Source organism: Phoxinus phoxinus (assembly GCF_949152265.1).
Source record: "Phoxinus phoxinus genome assembly, chromosome: 13".
Classification (NCBI taxonomy): Eukaryota; Metazoa; Chordata; class Actinopteri; order Cypriniformes; family Leuciscidae; genus Phoxinus; species Phoxinus phoxinus.
This window is the reverse complement of record NC_136888.1, coordinates 32,091,980-32,104,643: the sequence shown is the minus strand read 5'-3', so window position 1 is coordinate 32,104,643 and position 12,664 is coordinate 32,091,980. Positions and strand designations below refer to the sequence as shown.

Sequence of the window (12,664 nt, the reverse complement as noted above, 5' to 3'; positions counted from 1 at the left end):
CTAGCGTGTCCCGAAGCGTCAGAGACGGCGGGATACTGACGCCAGCTTCCCGAGGGCCCAGCGAGAGAGGGGACCACAATCGCTCTCTCTCGGGGGGGGCGGCCCTTTGAGGTCTCGTAAGAGCTAGGACCTCTTTCCCTTAGCCTTCCTGGACTGAAGGACGGTCCTCAGATCCGCCCTCTCAGGTGGCTGCGGGTACGAGCGACGTCTAGAGTCCCAAGCTTTTTTAGGGGGAGCTCTAGAGGCGACACTCGCTTTCTGTGCCTGGCGATGAGAGGAACTGGTAGACGGCTGTGGCTGTTCTCTAGCAGCCGCCCTCCTGGACCTTGAACGGCGAGGGAGATATTGTTTAAAAGCTTCGCCCTGCTTTTTAACATCCTGAAACCTGTCAACCACGGCGTTAACGGCTTCTCCAAACAGACCCGAGGTTGAAACAGGCGCATCAAGGAGGAAGGTCCTGTCCTTCTCCTTAATGCCAGACAGGTTGAGCCACAGATGTCTCTCCGTGGTTACCAGAGCTGACATGGAGCGACCGATGGCACGGGCCGTCTCCTTGGTAACCCGGAGGGACAAATCTGTGGCCCTGCGAAGCTCCGCAATATCCTCAACCGAGGGACCTTCGCCTTGGTCCATGTCCCTCAACAGGTCGGCTTGGTACGCCTGCAAAATAGCCATCGTGTGCAGGCTCGCACCAGCCCGACCTGCCGCCATATACGCTCTGCCCACCAAAGCTGATGTGGTGCGGCAAGGCTTAGTAGGCAGCGCCGGTGTCTTCAGGGATGACGCAAGGTCGGGTGAAAGGTAGCTAGCTAGTGCTTCCTCAACCCGAGGCATCATCCCGTATCCCTTATCCCTAGCCCCCACGACATTACTGTAGTTTAAAATCGGGGGGTTAGACAGGCGCGCAGAAAATGGCCTGTTCCAAGATTTACACAACTCATTGTGTAAATCCGGGAAGAAAGGGAGAGACCGGCGTGAAGGTTGCGTGCGGGGCTGCAGGAAGCGCTCATCGAGCTTGCTTTTAGGACGCGCTTCCTGCCTTTCCTGTGGCCAAGAAATATCAAGCTTGGCCACAGCCCGTGTTAAAACCTCCACTAACTCACCATAGCTGGGTGCAGGCTGAACAGTACTGTGTCTTTCACTTAGATCCCCCTCCTCAACATTAATCACATCTAATTCCTCGGAATCAGAGAGGTGTAAAACTGCATCATCCCGAGCGGGAGAAGCCGCGAGGCGGGCTCCCGAGCGGGGAATAGGGGAACCTGAACTCTCAGACGAAGAGTGGGAAAGTGCCTCGGCAGTCCCACTGTCGTCTAAAAGATCTCTCTGCGATCCCCACGATGCGAGGCGCCGCATTGCCTCGGCAGATGCGGGACCCGTACCGCGGGGAGAACGCATTTGGCCATCCTCGGAAAACAAAGCCAACCGAGAACGCAGCACTCTCACTGACATCAACTCACAGTGAGCGCAAGCAGCCCCCTCGAGAGCTGCTTGAGCGTGCTGCCTTCCCAGACAAGACACACACAATTCGTGTGTATCCCCAGCCGTGAGAAAGCGTGGGCATGGGAACACACATTTAGAAAACTGTTCACTTGCCATGATGAGACGAAATATAGGATATATACTTTCTTTTCAAATGATTCGCTAGTTCAACACACACACAGAGCGCTTGCTGAATAGTAAAAAGCTGACATTCCTGTGTGCCGGCGTGCTTTTGTGTACATCCGCTTATGCCGTCACACTCTACGTCATCACGCAACGCCAATAGGATTGGATTCGGTTTCATTCATAAATTCAGACGCGCTACGCTGAAGGGCGTTCCCCTAGTGTCGTAACCGACGCAGTTCGAGTTCCCTCGAAAGGGAACTTCAGTCTTGGGCAGCCCTACTCTCAGAGTATTAATATACTGTAAGGTTAGGGTTCGGGTTTGAATAAGTTGACATGTAGATGCTAAGTTACTCTTAGTCAGTAGAATGTGTGTTGAGGAGCATCACATTAAAGAGTTAGCAGTTAAGCAGACAGTCTACTAATACTCTAATGAGAGTAAGTTGACATGTAGTTTCAAAGTTGCTTATAGTTAGTAGAAAGTGGACCATCGAAATAAAGGCTTACCAAACTTCCCTGAGTGACTCAAAATAAAGTTTTCGTCTGGGACACCATTGTCTAATAACCTTCTCTCAACCACTATACTCTCCTCTACATTTGTTTTTCCATTTATCATCTTTGCAAAGGTAGAGTAATGACTTTTAAAAGAGCGCAGAAGTGTTGATTTAAGAACATGATTGGCAGAGTGTAAAGACTGCATGACATTTACTGCAATTGTATTATTTTAATGAATAAGGAAAGGATTTCTATAATGATGAAATGATGAAGTATAGGCTGAACTTTAGGTAGTCCAAGACAATGTGTGAAATGAATAAGACCGTATAACCTTGGCAAGCTTGTACATGTTGATTTCACAGGAAATGTATGTGTTTCCTCACTTGAGATTTCATTTTCAGAGTGTTGGTCGGAGAGCAGCTTGCTAATTTGCAACCTCAAAGTGTCATAGAAACAAGCGAAACAGACGAATAAGAAGAAACAAACTTCACTACAAGAAGTATATTAAGCTGTAACCCTAAGTTTTTGTCACACACCTATTTGTACGGTGCCAGATGTGGCTTTATAGTGTGATGTTATACCTATATTCTATGTAGCTACAATTCACATGTTGTTGTTACTTTGATTTTATTTTATTTTGTAAGATAATTAACCTAAAAGAAAAAGAAATTCACTTGATTACTGTGAAACTTTGAAACTGTGAAAATTGACTGATTGAAAAACACGATGTACTGTATTCAATCGAGAAATTATAATAATAAGAATTAACAAATAATGTACTGACTTAAAACAAAACAAAAAGTATATTCAATGCTTTTGTTTTGAAGACTTTCAATCTGAAAATAGGAACTCTGTCATACAGATTTTATCATACTGTACGATAATAAAGTAGAAGTAGAAGACACTGCTGAGACAAAAAACATTGAAATCTAAGTCCATTGCGCCAATATTATAGCAGGTGCAGAATCCATCACGCAGTCAGACGTCATGAGGATTTCAGAGCAGCGCTGTCAAACTGACTGCCTACTGTCATAATGGTTAGCCCATGTCCAATCAGGCGTCTGCACTGGGGAGTTCTCCCCTGGATCTCACGTAAATGGCCCTCCATATCATGGCAGCTCTACCTTCATCCTGCACCTCGGCACCGTATGATTGCAAAGCCTAAGCTTTTACCTCGCCTTTGGATGTTTAGCAGTCTCTGTAGTTTTTCACGTCCTGCTGTTTCATGGGCACCTTCTCCTTTGCTTGATAAAAGACTTTTTGATGTGCTCTTACACTCTTTCATTTATTAAAGCTATGATTCTTTGGCCTTAATGTCTGCTGAACTGACAAAAAAAAAGAAAGCTCTATGATTTTTCACATCCCTTAGATCTCCTTTTGTTGATTTCCTTGAAGTTAGCAGTGACCCGGCTAAGCTCATTTAAACACTTTCTCCAACAAACGAGCTGAGATGTTTGGCTCATTTGATAAGGGGAAGCAAATTCCTTTCCCCATATGGCACGCCGCCATTCTGTCCTTTTCCGTTTGATTTGGATGAAATGCAGATATGTGGAATCTTCTTAGGGGTTGAGTTCCTCCGCAATTGTTATGTATGTGTTCGGTGGTTGTGCCGTTAGCAGGCTGCAAAAGGAATGAATAAAGATGAGGCTTGACAAGCAGTTATGAGAGAATTGGTAATGCAGGAAACTTACCTCAGAAATACGGGCCTGCTAAAGGGCAAGCTTCTGCTGTATTCAGCCTAATCAGGTTTTAGCTGTCAAACATGACAAATATCCCCTTGTCCCAAGCATACTTCTCATAACTTTACAAAATGCTATGCAGTGTGTCCTGAATGAACATTGAAATGAAGTTTTATTCAGCATAGGGTATATTTCAGTTGATCCAATATGGTGTGGTCATAAATTCCAAGTAAGCACTAATGAAATGTTGCAAATGCATATGGTTTAACATGCTTCCTCCTCTCTTTATTAAAATGAAGGTTGTGGTGTTCTGCACGGCTTTCACATGCTAGACCAATCACATGTTGATTTTTGTACTTTGCATTCTTATGCATATTACTTATTTTGTCTGTTAATTACTCTTTTTTTTATTGTACACAAAAATGGAGATGGAGAGGAAATTGGAGGGAGCAAGATAGGAAATGGGTTTGAGACATGAGCATGTCGGATTGTATGTGTTATCAACACTCGGGTCTACAGCATTGTTGCTCTTTCATAAAATTAAAAAAATCTGATTTCCTAAGAATGAGTGATTGATACTTGGGAAATATTCTCACAAGAAAGGAAAAGGAAATATATTATTGCTCAGAAAACATAACTATTTTTCATTCACTGCAATATGTCTGTTTTAAGTGTGAAATTATTATAGACTAGAAAATTAGATTGCATCACATTTTCAGTTAACTTGGAAATTTCCTCCTGTTTAAATCTTTTTTGTATTGCAGTTCTCCACACATTAAAACATGAAGTCGAGTATTAATGTGCTAGTAGTCTTCTGAGGTTTGTAGTAGCTTGGAGGGCAAATAGTTTTGGTAAATTGACTATTTGCTTTGTAGCAAAACACAGCCCTGGCATAAATATCAGGCATTACCAGACACTGATTGCTTGTCAGCCAAAGTGGAAATATCCATCCTCTCGATGTGCCAATTTAGTTGTTTTGTTGCAGACAATTTTGATTATATGGTTAGGGTAATCACAATATTACGCTTGCTGATTTCTTTGGTTTATTTGACTAGCTTTCCAATGTCAGTCACCTTATGTATAACTCCCTGTTTTCAAAAAAAAAAAAAAAAACTTTCTCTTCGTAAGTTTATTGATGTGGCATGCAATAAACTTGAGGCTCACCAAAAATATATCGAACTCATAAGCTGTTCCAACCAGAACTCTGTGTACTGGGGTTTATAGGAATCTCAGATAGAAGATATAACTGAAGGTATTGATAAAGCAATTAAGATTTATTGTATGAATGCTGCCAGCTGGGAGAACTATTATCCTTTAATCCTTGGAAATGAAAAATCACCCCTTCTTCTCGCACACACCTTAAACAGCTCCACCAAACAGCTCCTACCATTAGAGAATCAGTCTGGCAGAGCGCTGATTAAAATTGATTTAAGTTTTGAGTATGTTTGGAATTGATGATACAAATGTCTAGAGGAATTATGGGCTGTCATTTGAGGCCAAGCGCAGTCATCCGTTCTGTCTGTGTCAGAGGTATGGAGCCTGCGGCGGATTTCACATATGGACACAACGTCAAACACTTCTGCTTACAGCAACTATAAAACATGAGTTATACCTCAGTTTCTTCTCAATGCTCTGACAAGGGTTTGAGGATTACTTCATAATTACTTCAGTTATTATCTTATTAAAGTTCAAATGAAGCACTTGAGACTTTTGTTAGCTGACAACAGCAATAGCACAACTTTTAAATCCCATAGTTTGGGGTTAGGCACATCCAAACAAATGCTTTTCATGAAGGATCTTTTTTTACTCAGGGTTTAAAATATGTTAAAAACCAGAGCAATGTGTGCAGGGTTCCAAGCTTCCTGCTTTGTGAAGCCTTTAAGAGCCTAAGATAATCCTAAGCTGGTTCAGAATGGGGACTAAAATTGCTCATAATTAGGACTATATTCATCATATAGCCACTGCAGAAGCATTAAATCAATTGGTTTTGTGTGACCAGAAAGGACTGACCATTGTATTTTTGTTGTCTGTCCAGGTCCCTGCTTGTGATTTACCATGGCCAAAGTGCTGTGCAGCCTCCTTCTCCTGGGAAGCGCAGTGATGATGACCACCGCCTGCCCTAAATATTGTGTCTGTCAGAACCTCTCAGAGTCCTTGGGCACATTGTGCCCGTCCAAAGGCCTGCTGTTCGTGCCCCTCGACATTGACAGAAGAACCGTGGAATTACGTCTGGGAGGAAACTACATCATCAAAATAACCCAGCAGGACTTCACTAACATGACGGGCCTTGTGGACCTCACACTGTCACGAAACACCATCAGCTTCATCCAGCCCTTCTCCTTTGTAGATCTTGAAACCCTGCGTTCGCTGCACCTGGACAGCAACCGGTTGACAGAGCTTGGCCCAGATGCCCTGCGAGGCTTGGTGAACTTGCAACACCTCATCCTAAACAACAACCAACTGACTCATATCTCCAAAGAAGCTTTCGATGATCTGCTGCTCACCTTGGAGGACCTAGATCTCTCCTACAACAACCTGCGGGGTGTTCCCTGGGACGCCATTCGCAAAATGCTCAATATACACCAACTAAGCCTGGACCACAACCTCATCACCCACATTGCTGAGGGCACTTTTACTGATCTTGAAAAGCTTGCAAGGTTGGATCTTACGTCAAACCGTCTCCAGAAGCTTCCGCCAGATCCCATCTTTGCTCGCTCACAGACTAACGCCGTTCTTAGTACACCATTTGCCCCGATCCTGTCTCTCAGCTTTGGTGGGAATCCTCTTCACTGTAACTGTGAGATTCTGTGGTTGCGGCGTCTAGAGCGAGAGGACGATATGGAAACATGCGCCTCCCCTCCAAGTCTGAAAGGTCGCTACTTCTGGTATGTTCGAGAGGAAGATTTTGTCTGTGAACCACCGTTAATTACCCAGCATACCCATAAGCTTTTGGTCCTGGAGGGACAGACAGCCAGTTTACGCTGCAAGGCTGTGGGTGACCCCATGCCTCTCATACATTGGGTTGCTCCAGATGACCGACTAATCAGTAACTCATCCAGGGCCATAGTGTATGAAAATGGTACTTTAGACATTATGGTCACCACTGCTAAGGATTACGGGACGTTTACTTGTATTGCTGCAAATGCAGCAGGAGAATCAACAGCCTCAATTGAGCTCTCCATTATCCAGCTTCCCCACCTTAGCAATGGAACTAACCGCACATCTCAGCCAAAGTCCAGACTATCTGACATCACCAGCTCCACTAAAACCGGTAAAGGGGAGACCAAAGCCCAACCAGAACAGATAGTGTCCGTGTCAGAGGTCACCGCAGTCTCTTCTCTGATCAAGTGGACGGTTAGCAAAGTGGCACCCAAAGTCAAAATGTACCAGCTCCAATACAACTGTTCAGAGGATGATGTCCTGATTTATAGGTAAATATTCAGTTTCTTTTCCCTTTAAACCACCCAACAACACACTAATTAGCCATGTACTTTCACCTGCCCTTTAGTTTCTCACTGAATATCTGTGGAAATTATCATTAGATTTGATTTAGAGATAAATAATGTATTCTACAACTCAATTCAGTCTTGCAAATTACTTAGAATTCACTTCATTTAAGCAGATAATGTTAATAGGTTTAATAGGTTAATGCTGAAGATAGTTAATGCAGTGACATTTAAAAGGCGGATCACTTATGGTGAGACATTGTTTTGGCTTCTTTTCAACCGACCAGTCACATGCATACTTATAGGCTCATCCTAATTGTGTTAATGGTGTTCTGTGACTGTTATAGCGGAGACAATAAGATGCCTTACCATTGACTCGCTTACCCTTTAATCAGTCAGTTACCTACAAATTCTGTCCAAAATGCACCAACAGCACTTGATACATTTTCCTTAGGAGTCATTTTAAAGAAAGTATAGGATTGTTATGTGGATTTAAAGTTATGTAATGGACAGCGACCACTTCAGTTCCATGAAACTCACTCCCAACAAGGTTTTTGTTAAATCATACACACCAAATTAAAAACACATTTGTTATAAGTTCTGAAATTTTTGTTAATGTTTTTTTATCTAGTTAATATATTAAGGATGATTCGATTTTATTAAATTTAAGGTAAAGGTTACAAGGCACAGAGGTGCCACAGTATTTTTAATGTAAATGAACCTCTATTACCTGTTTAAAGATAGATTTTACCATCTTTTAATCAAATGCAACAATTTCTCTACATGAAATAAATAATATGGAGAAACCCCTGTAACCTCTAGGCTTTTTTTTTCTTCTTAACATAATACAACCAGCATTATCATCACTATTACAAGCCTGAGGCAACAGGGGCTATTAGAATATGCTCTATTCTTTTCATTTTCCTTTCAGCTCACGTTCCTTACTTCGTTTCTTTATCTACATGATCTACATCAGTTTATTATCAAAGTGATGGGTTCCCTTATCAAACTGCATGCATTTTAAACCATTAGGCTGTCTAGTTTCTATGACTTGCGAAGAACAGAGATTTTCATGTTTTGGAAAGATTATATAATCTACATAATATGAGTATGACTGTTCATTTGCTGGTGCCTCTCTATTACTTAATGTTGTTAAACTGCATGTGGCATTATTCAGAGATCTGTTTTCTTCCTCCTGTCTTGGAAGAGGAGTGTTAACCTGGATGTTGGAAACAACTAAGAAAAAAAAAATCAATCACTATGGCTGGAGTGGAAAAAGGTTGGGCTCTCTCGTAAAGCTGTCACCACAGAATGTAGCGTCTTCTCCTGTGATGGGAAAGCAATTATGAATGAGTAATGGACTAGCTGGCATACAGGCTTACCGTAGACAATGTGTCAGGTTGCCCTGCTAGATGTGGTTTTAGTGCTGTAAAGGATGTCTCTAACACAAAATACGGGATCCCATGATATGGTAGTTCTAGGAAAAGCATATGATTAAAAAAACATATCAATTGCGTATCAAACCAGACATGTTTTTTTATTTTTTTTCACTCACCCCAAAATAAAAAAAATATTTCTTCATTTACTCACCCTTTTACTTTTCATGACTATTTATTATGTGCAACACACAAGCTGAACGCCTGAAGACTATGCTTTCTGGTCCACGCACTTACAATGACTGGGGACTTTCAAGCTTCCACAAAGGATGCAAAAGCATAGTAACATTTTGACTCATGCACTATATTTCTTCTGTATCCATACGATAACTTTGTGTAAATTGTAAAATAAGCCAAAACGTATGTTATGCTGTAAAAATTGCCTCTTCCAGTAGGCTGTTAAGTGCTGCAACTTGATCGTTGAACTTGAGAACTGGATAAACAGTTTATTGAAAAATGTATTCACTAATCTGCATGAAAAAGAAAATGGAAAAGTCATTAAAATATCTACTTTAGTGTTCCACAGTAGAAAGAAAGTCAGAGGTTTGGATTGTTATGAGGGTAAGTAAATAAGCACAGCATTTTAATGGTTTGGGTTACTAATTGAATCTCATTCAATATAGCATAGAACCCTAGTAAATAGGGTAACATGGGGTAAGATAGCCCCCCTACCTTAATTGTTTCTCCTGATCATAGATGGCACAAAATCCCATTTCAGCCCCCTTGATGAATATTCTAGATAATGATGAGCTAAATCAGTCAGTAAAAGATTATTTGTGATTAAATGCCTCCCTTACTCGGTGTGCTTTTTAGAAGTTGAGTGGAGAAGTACTACAGAAAATTATTAGAGAAATACGTTTTCATTAACATAAGCCAGATCTTTCTTCTAACCAATCAAGGAACCTACAAGATTTTTTTAATATAGTCTTTTTTTTTATTCGCTCCAAAACACATAGAAAACATAGAAAAATGTGCTCCGTTTAAATGATTCAGTGTTGACAAGAATTGCTTGTGTGTGAAGTATATTTTCAAATTTACGTAATCCCCACATTGCTTCCTGTCAGTCAAAAACAACTTCTTTTCTGGATCCATTGACTGCACAATAGACCTCATTTCAAAATCATTTCATCTAAATGAACTTCCAAGGTTGATACGATCAGTGCTTTCCAAGTAATTAAGTTTTCTCCATAATAAAAGGATTAATGATTGTTTTCTGCCAACTCGCAGAGCATCGTGTGCATCCACAATAAAGCAATGTGCAATCAGTCTGAGCATTTTAATAAATGCCTTCAGTATCATATACCTGTGGTTTCAAGCTACTGCATCTATTTAATGATTTTAGAGAGTCTGTATTAACATCAATGTCTTGTTGCTCACAGGATGATTCCGGCTATCAGCAAATCCTTCTTGGTCAACAACCTGATGCCAGGGATGCAGTATGACCTATGCGTGTTGGCCATCTGGGAAGACACCGCCACCACACTCACCGCGACCAACATAGTTGGCTGTGTGCAATTCGAGACAAGTGATGAGTTCCCCCGCTGTCAGTCACTGAACAGTCAGTTTCTAGGAGGAACTATGATCTTGGTGATTGGTGGAGTGATCGTAGCGACTTTGTTGGTCTTTATCGTCATCCTTATGGTCCGCTACAAAGTGAACAGCGGTTTGCAGGTTTCAAAGTTAGTGACGGTGAGCAACACCTATTCCCAGACCAATGGGAGACCACAGGCCGCACAACGAGTTAACAACGCCGCTCCTACACCACAGGCTCCAAAGACTGTAGTGGTGATGCGAGACGAGGTGGTGGAGTTTAAGTGTGGCTCCTTGCAGAGTAGCATCTCGTCCTCTTCATCCTCCTCGGCTGACTCCCTTGGAAGCCAGAAAGTCGAGTCCTACAACCGTCATGGAGATTCCAACACCTTGCCCAACCGGTGGAAGCAGTCGTCAACCAAGGCACGGCCAAACCTGGATAACCTACTCGGGGCATTTGCCTCTCTGGACCTGAGGGTTCCCGCAAGAGATCCGGGAGGACCGTCTTCCTCAGGAACCATGGCGATGGCCATGAGACCCCCCACTGACAAGGAGCCTCTTCTAGGCCGAGGAGATTCCAAGCTTGGGAAGCTTGTAATGCTGCCATCAGAGAACAAGCCCAAGCGCAGCCACTCATTCGACATGGGCGACTTTGGTGCTTCACAGTGCCTTAGCTACCCACGACGCATTAGCAACATTTGGACTAAGAGGAGTCTCTCGGTCAACGGCATGCTCCTGCAGTGTGACGAGAGCGAGGGGGAAGGTGAGAAAGCAACATTTGATAGCTCTGAGTGGGTCATGGAGAGTACAGTCTGACAGAGACATCGGATTACCTCTGCCAAAAACGAACAAAAAAATAACCCATTCTCCGAACCCGTCAGGTGAAAAGGATATGAACTTGCTGCATCATGTGACGACAAGAAGGACTCAAATGGCTGTAATGAAGAGACACCTCAGCAGTGGCCATGACTGTGTAATGCATGATTTTCCATGTCAATATTGTCCTTCTGTTCATTTGATCACAAAGAAGTTCAAAGGTTTGTGTCCGAGTTAGGCGAGCAGCCGAGGCCAGGGCTGGTCCTGTTTATTGAGACCTGGATGAAGGATATCTCTAGTTGCCTTCAAGCATTAATGCAGATATGAATTAATTCCCAAGAACAAGGGATGAGGGGGTATCTCAGAGAAGCAGGGGGAATAAAAGAGAGAATTTATCCGACTGTGCACTGCAGTTTGCCAAGAGGATTTTCTTCAGCTAAGTGGATGTGCATCACAATGGACCAAGTGTTCCCATGAGACAGGACTACATAATTTAGCAGGTGAAATGAAAAAAAAGAGAAAGAAATGCAAATGTAATGAAATTTTGTAGTTTCTTATTTTTCTTTTGTCATTTCTACTTTTTAAGTTAATTCTAGTGTTGTACCCCAGTGTTACACCATTCATTTGTTTAATTAATTACATCAGATTCAGAAACAATAGTTTTTCTGAAGAACACAATACAATGTCATATGTATTTTACACACATCTGTAATTCAGGAGGATTTGTCATAATCTGCAAACTTAATCTGCTAATTTTCCGGGATCATAACATTATGTGCCTGTTTTTTATTTTGTTTCTCAGTGCATCTATCACATGTGTTATTAGTTATTAAGTTTGAAAGCTGGCTGTTGTCTGATTAAATTTCTGCAATTTTTGTTTAGTACTGGTACAAAACGGTACTGGTCAGTCTGTCTGAGATACATATTATTTATACAAATGGATATTTACACAAAATTACCAACCAATGCATTGCATACTCAACCAAAAAGATGCTCTGTTCAATGTCCCTTTGGTCAACCCTTATTAAAAAGGAATGAAAAAGTATAAAAATGGTAAATACCAAGCTGGTTGTAATATGACTGTATTCTCCAGGTACCTTGGTGTAAATACCATGGTACTGTATGTAAATGTGAGAATCAGTGAGTAGCTGCACTCTAATAAAAGCTGGGATTAAACCCATGTTCGGGTCAAATATGGACAAACCCAACCATTGGGTTTAAACATTTTATTAAAAAATGTAACCTAATGGTTGGGTTTGTCCATATTTGATCTAAACATGCACTCCCAATGTTGGGTCAAATATGGACAAACCCAGCTGTTGGGTTACATTTTTAAATTACATTTTTAACCCAACGTTAGGGTTTGTCCATATTTGACCCAACATTGGGTTGAAACAACCCAGCATTTTTTAGAGTGTGGGTTGAAACCCAGCATTTTTTTTAAGAGTGTGGTATTATTTACCATCTTACACAATCACTGTAACATGGTATCGGTAAGATACAGTTTTAGGATTCTAAGATATTTAATGATGATTTTCGAACACTATAACTATCTATACCCTATCAGTTTGTTAGTGTGGGTGATTTATGTTTGTACTCTTCACAACAAGCCCCTCAAGACTTAAGTCTGAAATGTAGGTCAGAGTGTTACACCAGA

The 12,664-nt window shown here is 41.7% G+C and overlaps 1 protein-coding gene across 1 annotated transcript in view; it reads left to right on the top strand.

The window, feature by feature from the left end:
• Positions 1 to 11,149, top strand: part of LOC307008969 (leucine-rich repeat and fibronectin type-III domain-containing protein 2) — a 150,218-nt gene extending 139,069 nt beyond the window's left edge. The window contains exons 4-5 of the mRNA XM_079632316.1: positions 5,815 to 7,210; positions 10,041 to 11,149. Of these exons, the coding sequence (XP_079488442.1) occupies positions 5,835 to 7,210; positions 10,041 to 11,007 (2,343 nt within the window). The 5' untranslated portion in view covers positions 5,815 to 5,834 and the 3' untranslated portion in view covers positions 11,008 to 11,149. The remainder of the gene's footprint in view (positions 1 to 5,814; positions 7,211 to 10,040) is intronic.
• The last annotated feature ends 1,515 nt before the right edge of the window (positions 11,150 to 12,664 follow it).